Source organism: Zeugodacus cucurbitae, chromosome 6, assembly GCF_028554725.1.
Source record: "Zeugodacus cucurbitae isolate PBARC_wt_2022May chromosome 6, idZeuCucr1.2, whole genome shotgun sequence".
In the NCBI taxonomy this organism is placed as follows: Eukaryota; Metazoa; Arthropoda; class Insecta; order Diptera; family Tephritidae; genus Zeugodacus; species Zeugodacus cucurbitae.
The window spans coordinates 66,301,771-66,314,362 of record NC_071671.1 but is presented as its reverse complement, the minus strand read 5'-3'; the positions used below and the strand labels follow the sequence as shown (position 1 = coordinate 66,314,362).

At 36.1% G+C, this 12,592-nt stretch overlaps 1 protein-coding gene across 12 annotated transcripts in view; it reads right to left on the bottom strand.

Annotated features, from left to right (window-relative positions):
- LOC105211683 (protein qui-1) overlaps positions 1–12,592 on the bottom strand; it is a 118,946-nt gene that overhangs the window by 26,324 nt on the left and 80,030 nt on the right. For all 12 annotated transcript variants that reach the window (XR_008471641.1, XM_029039884.2, XM_029039882.2 and 9 more), the window contains one exon: positions 111–1,029. Coding sequence is in view for 11 of the 12 variants with exons in the window: in XM_029039884.2 (XP_028895717.1) it covers positions 111–1,029 (919 nt within the window). In the remaining variant the exon portion in view is untranslated. The remainder of the gene's footprint in view (positions 1–110; positions 1,030–12,592) is intronic.

Genomic DNA, 12,592 nt, shown 5'->3' with positions numbered 1-12,592 from the left:
TGAGTTGTTTTTGGTTTGGAAATGAAGTGGATATAAATCATTGCTATGGAAGTCAGGCAGCAATAGAAAAGTTTTGTTTTGAGTTTATGACACACAAATCGCATACTCACTCATATCATTGTGTATCTGCTTGAATGAGGAAAAGTTGAAATTGCCTCTATCTGTATCTACGAACATTTCCGGATCCTCAGTAGGCATCAACAACTCCAACAACTCCGTTTCCGACAAGCCAAACTCCGAGCATGTGATGTAGCCCGCCAAGCGCGACACACATCGTCTGCCATAAGTCACCTCCAAACGATCGAACTCGTGCGCTACGAAGTCTGTAAAGCTGACATCTGGCAAGCCGGCCGCCAGCGCCAACGGCTTATGCAATTCCGTGCGATTCTCCTCCGTAGTCAAATCGAAAAGAAACTCCGCAGATTTGAAGCGATCACGTTGTATGGGCGTGAAGCGCAACTGTTCGATGGGCGTGGTTGTGGAACAAATAAGCTGCACATTCCACGGCAAGGAGGTGGGCAACCAGGATAATGCCGCGACCACATCACAATCGAGTGGATTCAGTAAATGCAAGTCATCGATGAATATGAAGAATATATCATTATTCATGTCCTCAATGCGACGCAGCAAATTCTGGAACCAGCTGTTGATGTACACCGGATCGAAGGAGGCATCTTTGGGTAGATAACCCTCGGGTATGTCGTAAATAATGGAGATTTGTTGACAAATAACGCGCAGCAACTCCAGATTGTAGGCGGAACGCGGTGAGGCGGCGGCGAAGCGCATGACACGATAGACGCGCGTCGAATTGAACCAATCGCGGCACTGTTGGTACAAGTTCACCATGAGCGCGCTCTTTCCGCTGCCGTGTGGCCCATAAATGAAGTAGGGCGCATGGCGACTGCCGTTGCGGAAATTGGCCAGCAGATTCTGGCGCAAGCGGCCGGGTACGCGACTCGAGGCGAGCGCGCCGGTATCATGATGTTCGCGGAGGATGCGCAAGTGTGTGGCGTGTTCATGGAAAATTTCCTGAAAAAAAGAGAAAAAGAGGGAGAAAAAGCATGGAATTTATTAATAAAGGTACTGATTAGTGTTTTTGTTGGGTTGTGATTTGAAATTGCTTAAGTGTGTGCCCGTGGCTATAAGTACTTAATTTTATTAGCATAACATTCATACAAACGCCTTTGTATATATAGAAAAGACTGCTTGGTACTCAGTACGTCCAATGTATATGAAAAATTTAAAGTATTTCCCTCAATACGCTTTTCTCGACACCTTATCCGGGCGTGCTCTTTTTTCTTATCTTTAATGAATAACGTATATGCATGAAAAGAAAATGAATTTTGCACATCTGAATACCCTCGAGGCTATTGGCACACTTTGCATTCGCTTACTTCCGCAAATTGCACAATCAGGCAACGAGTTGGAAACGAGCTGCCCACACGACTTAAAGCTACACGTACGTAACCGCCCAACCACCTTCCTTCGCCCTGCTTCGTGTCTGCGTCCTACAAGTAAATAGCTCGTGCATGCAAGGAAGTAAGGAAATTGAAAATATTGAAAGTATGGCATTGCGTGGCCAGGTAACGCTGCGCAACTTGAAGTCGTGGCCATGCCGAGGAAAGAGGTGTCGGTGGCGGCTAAATGCCTTTAAACTCGCCTTCTTTAAGTAATATATGTAAATTTTAAATAAATTTGAATAAATGCGACATTTTAACTTGGAGTGGTGGTTACTTGTGATGTAGATGTTAATGGAAATTGAAGAAATTGAATTGGAAGTGCGAAATTGTTTTCATATCTGATTAAGACTGCTTAAGAATGCCACTTTTTAATATAAATAATTGGCTTATGAACAGCAGATCTTATAGGGAAGTCATCAGTGCAATAAAAGTTTAGTTGGGAATTATTTTGTGTTAATACATGAGTCTTCTGCGGTATAACGATTAAAACATTTCGATTTTACTTCCTATGATTATGTGGGAGAGCAGTACCATCTCTTGAAGAATTCGAGGGCAATATGTCTAAAAGAAAACATCCTCTGGACAGGTTATGAATATCTCATAGGCCTGTGCGGTCTTCTTCAAGTTAACTTTGGTCACGATTTCGGAGATCGTGAATAATGATTATTTGCGTATATTGGATTCCAGATATTTATAAGATTTTTCTAAATATGTGATGCGGTGCTTTCTGTGGGAGATATTCATTATTTTAGAACACCGGAGGACTTCAGAATATCAACAGCAGGAACTTTTCTGCACAGAAAACTATTTGTTGGAAAATGATAAAAATATTTATCTGAATTTAGGCCTAATACTCAACGCTTTAATTTATGTAAAACAATAATGGTGGGCTTAGCCAATAAAAAAGCTCTAGATGTCTATGCTTTATATTCTGATCAGGCTGTAGAGAGATTTTATGTAATATCCCCAACATAAAAATCTCCATGCGAGATATTGGTTTTAACCACTTTCGAAACAAATGTGTTAAACGAAAAAAATGTGATCGTGAATAAGTACTTGAGATTAGGGATCCTGGCAGATGCAAGTTGCCAAAGCTGTTTGGAAGAAGGTGAGTTGAAATCATCTAGGCATTTCCTCCTCCAATGTCCAGATTTTGGTAGACTGAGGTTGAAATCTTCATCTGCGGCTCACATAACCAATTGGGTAGAATTGACATATTAACAGACTCAAGAAGAGAGATTAGTCAGGTTCCAAGCCCTTTGCCAAATCATAAGGGACTTCCTGATCTAGTAAGAGTTTTTTGGTATCACAAAAGACAATGCTCAAAACCTTAAAAGTGAGATCTTCCTGCATATACAGAGATCTGCTTACTAACCTAACCTAACATATGTACTTGGGACTACGAGGTCAGAAAAGACCATGCTAAAACAAGAGACAAAAAAGTCCGTCAGACCGTGTACAAACTTTTTCGAAAAGAGCGCAGTATATCAAAAGATAAATTCAGAAAAAGGGGAATAATCAGTATCTGCAACAATAACAACAGAAGCATAGAATACTTGACTGAAATTAAGACATTCGCCATTGAGGCACCACAAATCACCACTAAATCTAGTTTATCGTGATTTTCAATTGAAGTTGAAGAAAAAGCTATGCAACTCTGAGCTTTTAAGATTTTGCATTCGCATAAAAAGGCCATTAGTAGGGGAATGGTTGGAAAAAAAGTTGACAGTCACGGCAAAACGCTTAAAATGATAGCGATACTGAAACTGCGCCTTTACTGTTAGTGGTTATGCGCTGCTAACGGTACAAGCGCTTGCTTAACGTGAAAGAAAAGTGTACAAGCATGACAATTTGAGAGGTTTAGTTTGATGTTTGCACTAAACGAGTGGGTATTCTAAGCACTTTTTTACGTGGACGCATATTCATGTACATGCCACATAAACAGGTTAACTGCGCGAAGGTGGAAGTGGAAAATTGGACTCGTATTTACTGCCACCAAGGACAGCGACGGAAAAGAACGTTGCAAGCGCGAATTGGCGATGCAAAGAAAAAAAGAGGCCAGTGATTCACCAGGATTGAAAGGCCATTTATGCGCAAATTTATGTGGACAAATAAATTTTTATTTTTAGCTTGTCCTTGTAGCCAGTGTGGCAACGCAAAATGATGCATAAATATTTATTTGCATAATGCGTGCTGCAACATCAAAGAAAGTCTCTTAAAATGCAACGTGCGCCTGGGTATTTGTGTGGAAAATGACGAAAGACAAAAGTGTGTAAAGAGAACAAGTGGAAATAGGTGAAAAGCGAAAAATGCTCAATTTCCATGCATTTTTAAGTGTGTTCTTAAGTAATGAATATGTTAAGGCACGTCGCGTACACCGCTTACGACTGACAGCAATGACAGACGTCAAAGTTGTAAAAACGCAAAATTAAAAGCGAATGTAAAAGTAACGTTGTAGTTTTGAAAGTGTGTGTGTAACTAGTTTGTTTGTTGAGCGCTCGTTTTTTTGTTGACTTAGTGTAACATTAAAAATGCATTTCTGCTACAACAAAGGCGCCCCTAACAATGTGAAGCGCTACTTGACTCATAAAAAGGTGGAACAAGTGTGAAAATTTGTTGTACTTGTAGTTAAAATGCGGTTAAAAAGTTGCGACATTTACGAGTAGTCACTTTTCGTGTAGACATGTGTGCATGTGTATGCCGTACAAGCAGAGGTTGTGATGGAAAGGTGAAAAGCAGAAGAGAAAAGGGTTCAAATAATAAAATTAAATGACGTGTTTGCCACCGCAATTTTATTGCATAAAGTTTTGAGTAAAAAATTTAAAATAAAGTGAAATTAAAACCCATAAAAAATTAAAAAAACAATTAGTGTTATCTCTGAAAAACACTTTTGTTTTGAAAAATATTTTGATTATGAAAGAAAGTTTTATTACTCTTGACCTCAAAGATATTATAAATCTATTATAGAATTAATAGAATTATATTAATTTTAAGAAACTTCAATTTATATTCTTTCCTACAATTAGGCTCATTCGTGAAGAATTTCATATTGCATTTAATTAAATATTATTAACAGTTATTTTTCCTGAACAATAAATAAATGCGCAGAAGTAATGTGAAATATAATAAAAAACAAGTAAGGAAAGGCTAAGTTCGGTTGCAACCGAACATTTTATACTCTCGCAATTTATTGAAGAAATTTAACCAATACATATATGCGGAATAAAGCTCACCGTATTTCTGAAAAACCTATAATTAGGTATATGGGAGCTAGGAGAAGATACTTTTGAAAAACCTACAATGAGGTATATGGAAATGTTATGACTCGATTTTAATAATTTTTGGAACAGAGACACACTATTAGAAGAAAACAATTTCCTCTGAATTAAATTGAGATATCTGAGAGATTTACCCATATTTTCGGTTAAAATTTATACTTAGGCGCTGAGTTCTACATGTTCGATATCTGGGGCCTTGAAAAGTTATGGTCCGTTTTCGACAATTTTTTCACAAGTGAAGCCAGAGATGATATGCACTAATTGTATAAAGTTTTACTCCGTTATCTTCATATCCTTATGTTTACATTATAAAGTGAAGGAATAAGATGGATTTCAAAATTGAGTTATAAGGAAAGTAGTAGTGGTTGTGAACCGATTTCGCCTATTTTTTGTCCGTGTTATCAGGGTGTCAAGAAAATATTATATACGGAATTTCATTCGAATCGGTCGAGTAGTTCCTGAGATATGGTTTTTGACCCATAAGTGGGCGACGCCACGCCCATTTTCCATTTTGTAAAAAAATATGAATGCAAATCTGAGTGAAATTTAGTGTTTCTGACGTTTTTCGTTAGTCAGTTAACCCACTTTTAGTAATTTTCAACCTAAGCTTTGTATGGGAGGTGGGCGTGGTTATTATCCGATTTCTTTTATTTTTGGACTTAGGAAGTGGCTAAAAAAAACGACTGCAGAAAGTTTGGTTTATATAGCTCTATTGGTTTGCGAGATATGTACAAAAAACTTAGTAGGGGGCGGTGCCACGCCCACTTCCCCAAAAAAATTACATCCAAATATGCCCCTTCCTAGTGCGATCCCTTATTCCAAATTTTACTGTTATAACTTTATTTATGGCTTAGTTATGACACTTAATGTGTTTTTGGTTTTCGCCATTTTGTGGGCGTGACAGTGGACCGATTTTGCCCATTTTCTAAAGCAACCCTCTCACGGTCCCAAGCAACATGTGTTCCAAGTTTCATCAAGATATCTTAATTTTTACTCAAGTTACAGCTTGCACAGATGGACAGACGGACGGACGGACAGACATCCGGATTTCAAATCTACTCGTCACCCTAATCACTTTGGTATATATGACTCTATATCTAACTCTTTTGGTTTTAGGTGTTACAAACAACCGTTATGTGAACAAAACTATAATACTCTCTTTAGCAACTTTTGTTGCGAGAGTATAAAAACGTATGAAACTTTGGCTCTAATTATTTATTTTTTAACATATACAGTAGCGTTAAGGCTACTATCAGGTACTCTTAGAACCAGGCCAAGTCAGGCACTAGATGTTATTATGTATTTACTGCCTATAGATCTATTATGTAAGTAACAGACGGCGAATTCGGCACTTAGACTGAGATAATCTTGCCTACTAATCAGTTTTTAGAAGTGAATCAAAATTCGTCTCTAAAAATAGCCTTCCCTTCTAGAGAGGAGTCGGATAAAGGTAAGGTGGTCCAAGATTTAGGCATAAAAATCTATACAGATGGATCCAAACTAGACAAACGAGTGAGAGGTGGTGCCTTTTCAGAAAAATTAGACACCAGAAACGCTTTCCGCCTACCAGATCGCTGCAGTGTCTTCCAGGTGGAGATTAATGCAATTGTGCTAACGACCAGAAATATATTTATATTTACAGATAGTCAAGCGGCTTTAATATAACTAAAGTCTCTTAGAATCCCATCGAAAATAATGCTTGATACATATTTCACGATAAACCTGCAATGGGTTACAGGACATGGTGATATTCCTAGGTGGGTTAAGATGTCATTGTATGATTGGGAGCAGACTGAGAATACCTTACAATAATTACTGCAGACGCTACCAAGAAGTAAAAGAAGAAGATACTATAACACCCCATATAAGTGAATGTAAGGCTCTGTATAGGAAAATAATCACAACTATCGATTATGGCGGAAGTTGCACATATAAAATTTTGTTAATTATTCAATTTTATTAAGACCCCTGGCTGCTGCAGAAACAACTATTAAACCTCACCTTTCATACACTTAATTTATCTTTTGCTTTATCTACAACCTTTTTGACTGCCTAACTTGTATCTTATTTCCAATTAAATATGGAATTCATAACAAATGTTATTTACTTTAACATTTATAAATTATATACTTCAATATACCCTTTACAAGTAATTAAGTGCATTACTACCACTAAATTTAAGCATATATGAAGAAGAATCGTACTTCTCTATAATGTTAATTAAATCTTTTGTTAATTATTGCACAATATTTAATGCATATATTTACACTCACAAATTTAAATTATTTTCACTTAATTTCTATTTAATGAAAATATAACTACACAACTGTCGATGTCTTGCAAGACATTCAGTTCAATTGAATATGAATTGTACAGCTTTTATTTACCTTTTCAATAAAACATGCTATACAAGTGCCTACGAAGACTCATACAATGTGTTAACATTTGAATAAATATTGACAAAATTTCTCAAAAGTGCATTGGCGCAATTCATATTTTGCTTCGATAAACAACTTGGTGTTGTGTACACACAATTATTTGAGTGTTGAGTACATCAATGTGTTTATTTAAATTAGCCTGTGTGTAGTTTTGTTAATTAAAATAATGGAAAATACTAGTGTGGTTTAAGCGCATTATGCAAATGCATGCACGACTCTATGTCAATATGAACTCATGTGGAAATCTGTTGATTTGCAGGATGTGCGGTTGATTGGTTGGGGCGTATGAGTGACATTTTATAAGGCTGACATTGAACTCGCGTCTCAGGAGATTGCGTAGAACGTGTGGACCTAATTAATTAATAAATCAACGTAGTAAAAATCATAAATTAAGCGAGCTCTTTTTTAAATTTCAGTTATATTTTATAAAATAAAAAAAGAGGGTCCAGCAATATTAAAAAGCTCCTACTCTTTCCTGCCAATATTATTTAACACAATTTTCTTATTTCATCGCTGATTTGTTTGCTTTTAATTAATTTCTCATTAAATTTTAATCTATAAACAAGTTTGCCACACTCCTTGTGTGTGTGTGTTTGTGTGCTTGTGCTTTCTTTTGCATATTCCGTTAAGTGTTAAAATTCTTGAAACACTTTGCGGCGCATCCTTTCGGTTGCTCGTTAGCAGCTGTTAAGAAATTATCCTTTTTGTGGCTGTGCTCTTTTGCTCTGGCAGCAGCTGCGCGGTGTCAGCCTTGCCTGTCTGCGTTTTATTTTTCAACACCCTGAATTTCTTGATTTTTGCGCTTAAGTTTTTGGCGGAAGCACCTAACTGCTGGCGCAGCTGACGCTCTCACAACGGTCGCTCATATATCATTCATGGTATAATACCAAAACTAACACAAAAACAATTTTGCTATCATTAAATTATTTATTTGCTGTGAATTTTCCTCGAAGTTTTGCGGTGACTTATCATATTTCGTGGCAGCAAACCCTTTAGGGATGTTGGCAGTTGGTGGAGAAATAATTAGAAAGTTAAATAAATATAGTTGGAAAAGTTAAGGCAGAAGTGTGGTAGGGTCTTTGCTTTGAAAGAAATGGTTTCATAAGTATTCTAGGAAGTGCAATGAGCTCATATGCTGGTTTAGGTAGCAGAGATCCATCTTGATCGTTTGGCCGAATTGGAAAGCCATTAGCTTTGTGTCTCAAGAAAGAGTAACTCAGAATAATGGATTTTCTACAAATATATCCCAGATGTTTTCGAAACCTACAATACGTCCTATGACTGATGACATTATTAGTTTAGTCTATCCAAAAACCCTTTTTGTCTTCAAACATTATCTGAAAAACACAATTTTTATTGCTGACGGGGTCATGGAACAGTATCTATTATATAACAGGAATATCCAGCAGTTAATGTCCATATTCGCCAAACATGACTCCGTGTGATTTTTTACTTTTCTAGAAATAAAGAGAATCTTAAATAGCGGTCGTTTCACTAGAATATGAGAAATCGCTGAGTTATCCCAAAAATCGAGTTTGAGAAGTGTTTCAATAGGAACACAAAGTACATTATATCGAATGAGGACTATTTAGAAGGGACAACATCAATGTGGACGAATGACTAAATCGTTTTTTTTACACTCTCGCAACAAAAGTTGCTAAGAGAGTATTATAGTTTTGTTAACATAACGGTTGTTTGTGTCACCAAGAAATAAAAGTGTTAGATATGGGGGTTATATATATATAAATGATCAGGATGACGAGTGGTGTTGAAATCCGGATGTCTGTCCGTCCGTCCGTCTGTCCGAGCAAGCGATAACTTGAGTAAAAATTGAGATATCTTAATGAAACTTGGAACACATGTTCCTTGAGACTGTGAGAGGGTTGCTTTCGAAAATGGACCACTGCCACGCCCACAAAATGGCGAAAACCGAAGACACATAAAGTGTCATAACTAAGCCATAAATAAAGTTATAAAAGTAAAATTTGATACAAAGGTTCGTCCTAGTATGGGCCGTATTTGGATGTAATTTTTTTGTGAAAGTGGGCGTGGCCCCGCCCCTAAATCGGTCTTTCCTATATATCTCGAAAACTAATGAAGCTTTATAAACCAAACTTCCTGCGGTCAGTTCTCTTACGTACTACACCATACACTATGAAAATAGTTGAAATCGGATAATAACCACGCCCACCTCCCATACAAAGATTAGGTTGAAAATTACTAAAAGTATATTATCTCACTAACGAAAAACGTCAGAAACACTAAATTTTACATAAGAAATGGCAGAAGGAAGCTGCACTCAGATTTTTTTACAAAATTGAAAATGGGCGTGTCATCGCCCACTTATAGGTCAAAAACTATATCTCAGGAACTACTCGACCGATTTAAAATTCGGTATTTAATATTTTCTTGAGACCCTGATGACACGTGTGGAAAATGGATAAAATTGGTTCACAACCACGAAAACTTCCCATGTAACTCAATTTTGAATTCCAAATTGTTCCTTCACTTTATAAGATATACATAAGGAACCAATGAAGATAGCGAAATAAAACTTTACACAAATACTATATATGATCCGTAGCATAACTTGTGAAAAAATTGTCGAAATCGGACTATAACTTTTCAAAGCCCCGAATATCGAATATAAAAAATTCAGTGCCCCATGGTAATTTTTCACCGAAAATGTCGGTAAATCTCTCAGGTATCTTAATTTAATTCAGAGGAAATATTTTTATTCTAATAGTGTCTCTGTACCAAAAATGGTTAAAATCTGGTTCTCATATACCTAATTAAAGGATTTTAAAATTGGGTCAAATTGTGTGTTATCTTAATAAAAATATATCAATAAATTGCGAAAGTATAAAATGTTCGGTTGCACCCGAACTTAGCCTTTCTTTACTTGTTTTTTAAATAAAATTCCCGTTATTTTTTGAACACATAACGTTTACGCCGAAATTTGTCACATATGAAGGAGGTTATGAATGTAGGTCCATTGTGATTACCAAGAGTCGACTATTCTTATAAAGAAAAAGAGCACGATTTCATGCGATATATAGTGTTTCGATTTGATTTCGGGTGTGGAGTAATGGAAGAAAAAAAAAATTATTTATAATTGAGATCAAACAAAGGCTTAAGCTGAAATTCCTTTAGGGTTACTCATATACAAAAACTTCTGCGCCACAAATACAAAAGCCCCATCATCTATACATGCATTACACAATCATTCATAAACCCTGAATTATTGCCGCTAACTAATTTCGGTCTCGTCATGCGGGTAAAATTTATTACTCTGCCACATATGTGGCAATAAGCCACATTGACAGCGTAAATATGAGCAAATTTTATATAATAATTACGCAGGCTGGCGTGACTACTTACACCGGGCGAAGAGGCAATTTCGTGTGGCTTATAATAAAGTATCATTAATTAAATGCCTTCCTGCCCGCATTCGCACATACACAATAACAGCAACAACAACACAATTTGCTGTCATTTCCATTGCTTTAGCGAGAATTCGCATTAGATTTCGACAGGTATGTCGCAGTGCCACATTTGATTGTCTGTGTTATTTGTAATTTTTGAAAAGGCTACAAAAATAAAAAAATCGAGAAAACAAAAGCGCAACAACAACAAAATCAACGAAAGTAGCATAAAAATATTTCGCACCCACAAATTATGCCAACATTTTGTTTTTGTTTTGAGTTTTTGCTTTTTGTTTTGTTAGTTTTTTTTGTTTGCATTGCCTTCCACTGCCTTCCCGACCCACTTCCGTTCGTTTGCTTGGCCATAATGCTTTCGTGCCGCCACAAACACATAACTGCAGGCGAAGTATGGGAAAAATGGAGAACGAAAGCAGAAGCGATGGCACGGCATGAACCATTGTCTTGCCACAGCAACAAGCATTACGGGTTGTGTTGTTGGTTGTTGGTTGTTGGTAGCAAGCTAAAAAACAACAAATGCAAAGTGGTGTGTGGCTATGATAATTCAGCAAGTAGCAACAACAACAAGCGTATTCATTTAAAGCAGGCAAGCCTTTGTTTTAGCCCGTTTATTGCTGGCGTTTCAAAGTTTTTTTGTACAAAAATAAAATGAAAACGCGCTCACATTGCTTGCGTGAAATTTCGAACAATAAACGGCAGTTTTACTTTAGCGTTTTTTGCAGCATTTTTTTCACAGAATTTGACTAAAGCAGTTGGTTGAAAAACCGAGGCAAATAAAAAAAATAAAAACCTGCAAAAACTTGAAAACCCAAATAAAAAAATAAAAATTTAAGCCGTGTAGAATTTTTCACGTTTTTTACATATTTTACATTCGCTCCCCATATCTCTCTCTCTCTCTTTCACTCTTTGCGCCTTTTTCAGTTTGTTGGCCCAAGGTTTATGCGCTTTGTTTAAACGCGTACAAAGGCAATGCTTACCATAAAGTTGATGAATGTGAAAAATGCTGAAATTTATATTCCCTGTACACCTGTCTGCTTGATTTTAATTGAAGAAAAAAACTGCATGCATTTGAATTGAAAAATAAACGAAATTACATATCTCAATCGCCGGCAGCAGAAATCAAAATTGCGCTTTGTGCGTGAAAACTTGCAAAGTTTTATGACGACCACGAGCTTACAGCAAATAAGATAATTAAAATTGTGGTGGATGACAGTTTTTATGAAGTCTTCGAAATTTAATTCGTCTGCCTGTCAGCTTTTCAATTCGCCAAAGTTTGTTTAACTATTGCGGTGAATATGTTATAAAAATGGTTTTAATTCAAATGCAAACAAAAATTCAGTTTAAGTTTTGATATTTAAGTAACTCTGAGTAGAAATGATGACCAAGTTTTTTAGTCATGCCCCAACTCTAGTTTATGGTTTTGTGTTTATGGAACTCTGAGTTTAACTTCAAACTTTTTTATATGCATTATAACCGAATTGCTCAATATATTTTTTACTAAAAAACAAGAAAACTGGTGTTTTAAACAAACTGAAGTTTAAGTTTAACTTTTGGATTTTTTCTAAACTGCTCATCTAACATGCTTTCAATTAAGAAACACCACAGCGAGGAAAAATGGTTTAAACTCGAGTTAAAGAAAATATTTATTACAAACGATATAACTACTTAATTGATATCGTTATAAATAGCCATAAAATATGGTTTTTAAAACAAGTAAACATTGCGCGGATTCTATAGTGCAAACCAACAAAAATGTATTATAAACTCGTATTTATGAGATCTCTATAATATAAACTCTCTAATAATTCTGCAACTCATCCCTTTCGATAAAACATTTTAACTGACAACTTTGGTGTTAATCATATTTTGTTACAAGGTAGTTTAACCATCTACTCAAATTCGTGACGGGTTGGATAAGCCAATTAAAGTCACTTCAAAATTCGAATTTCAGACACATAATTATGACACCCATG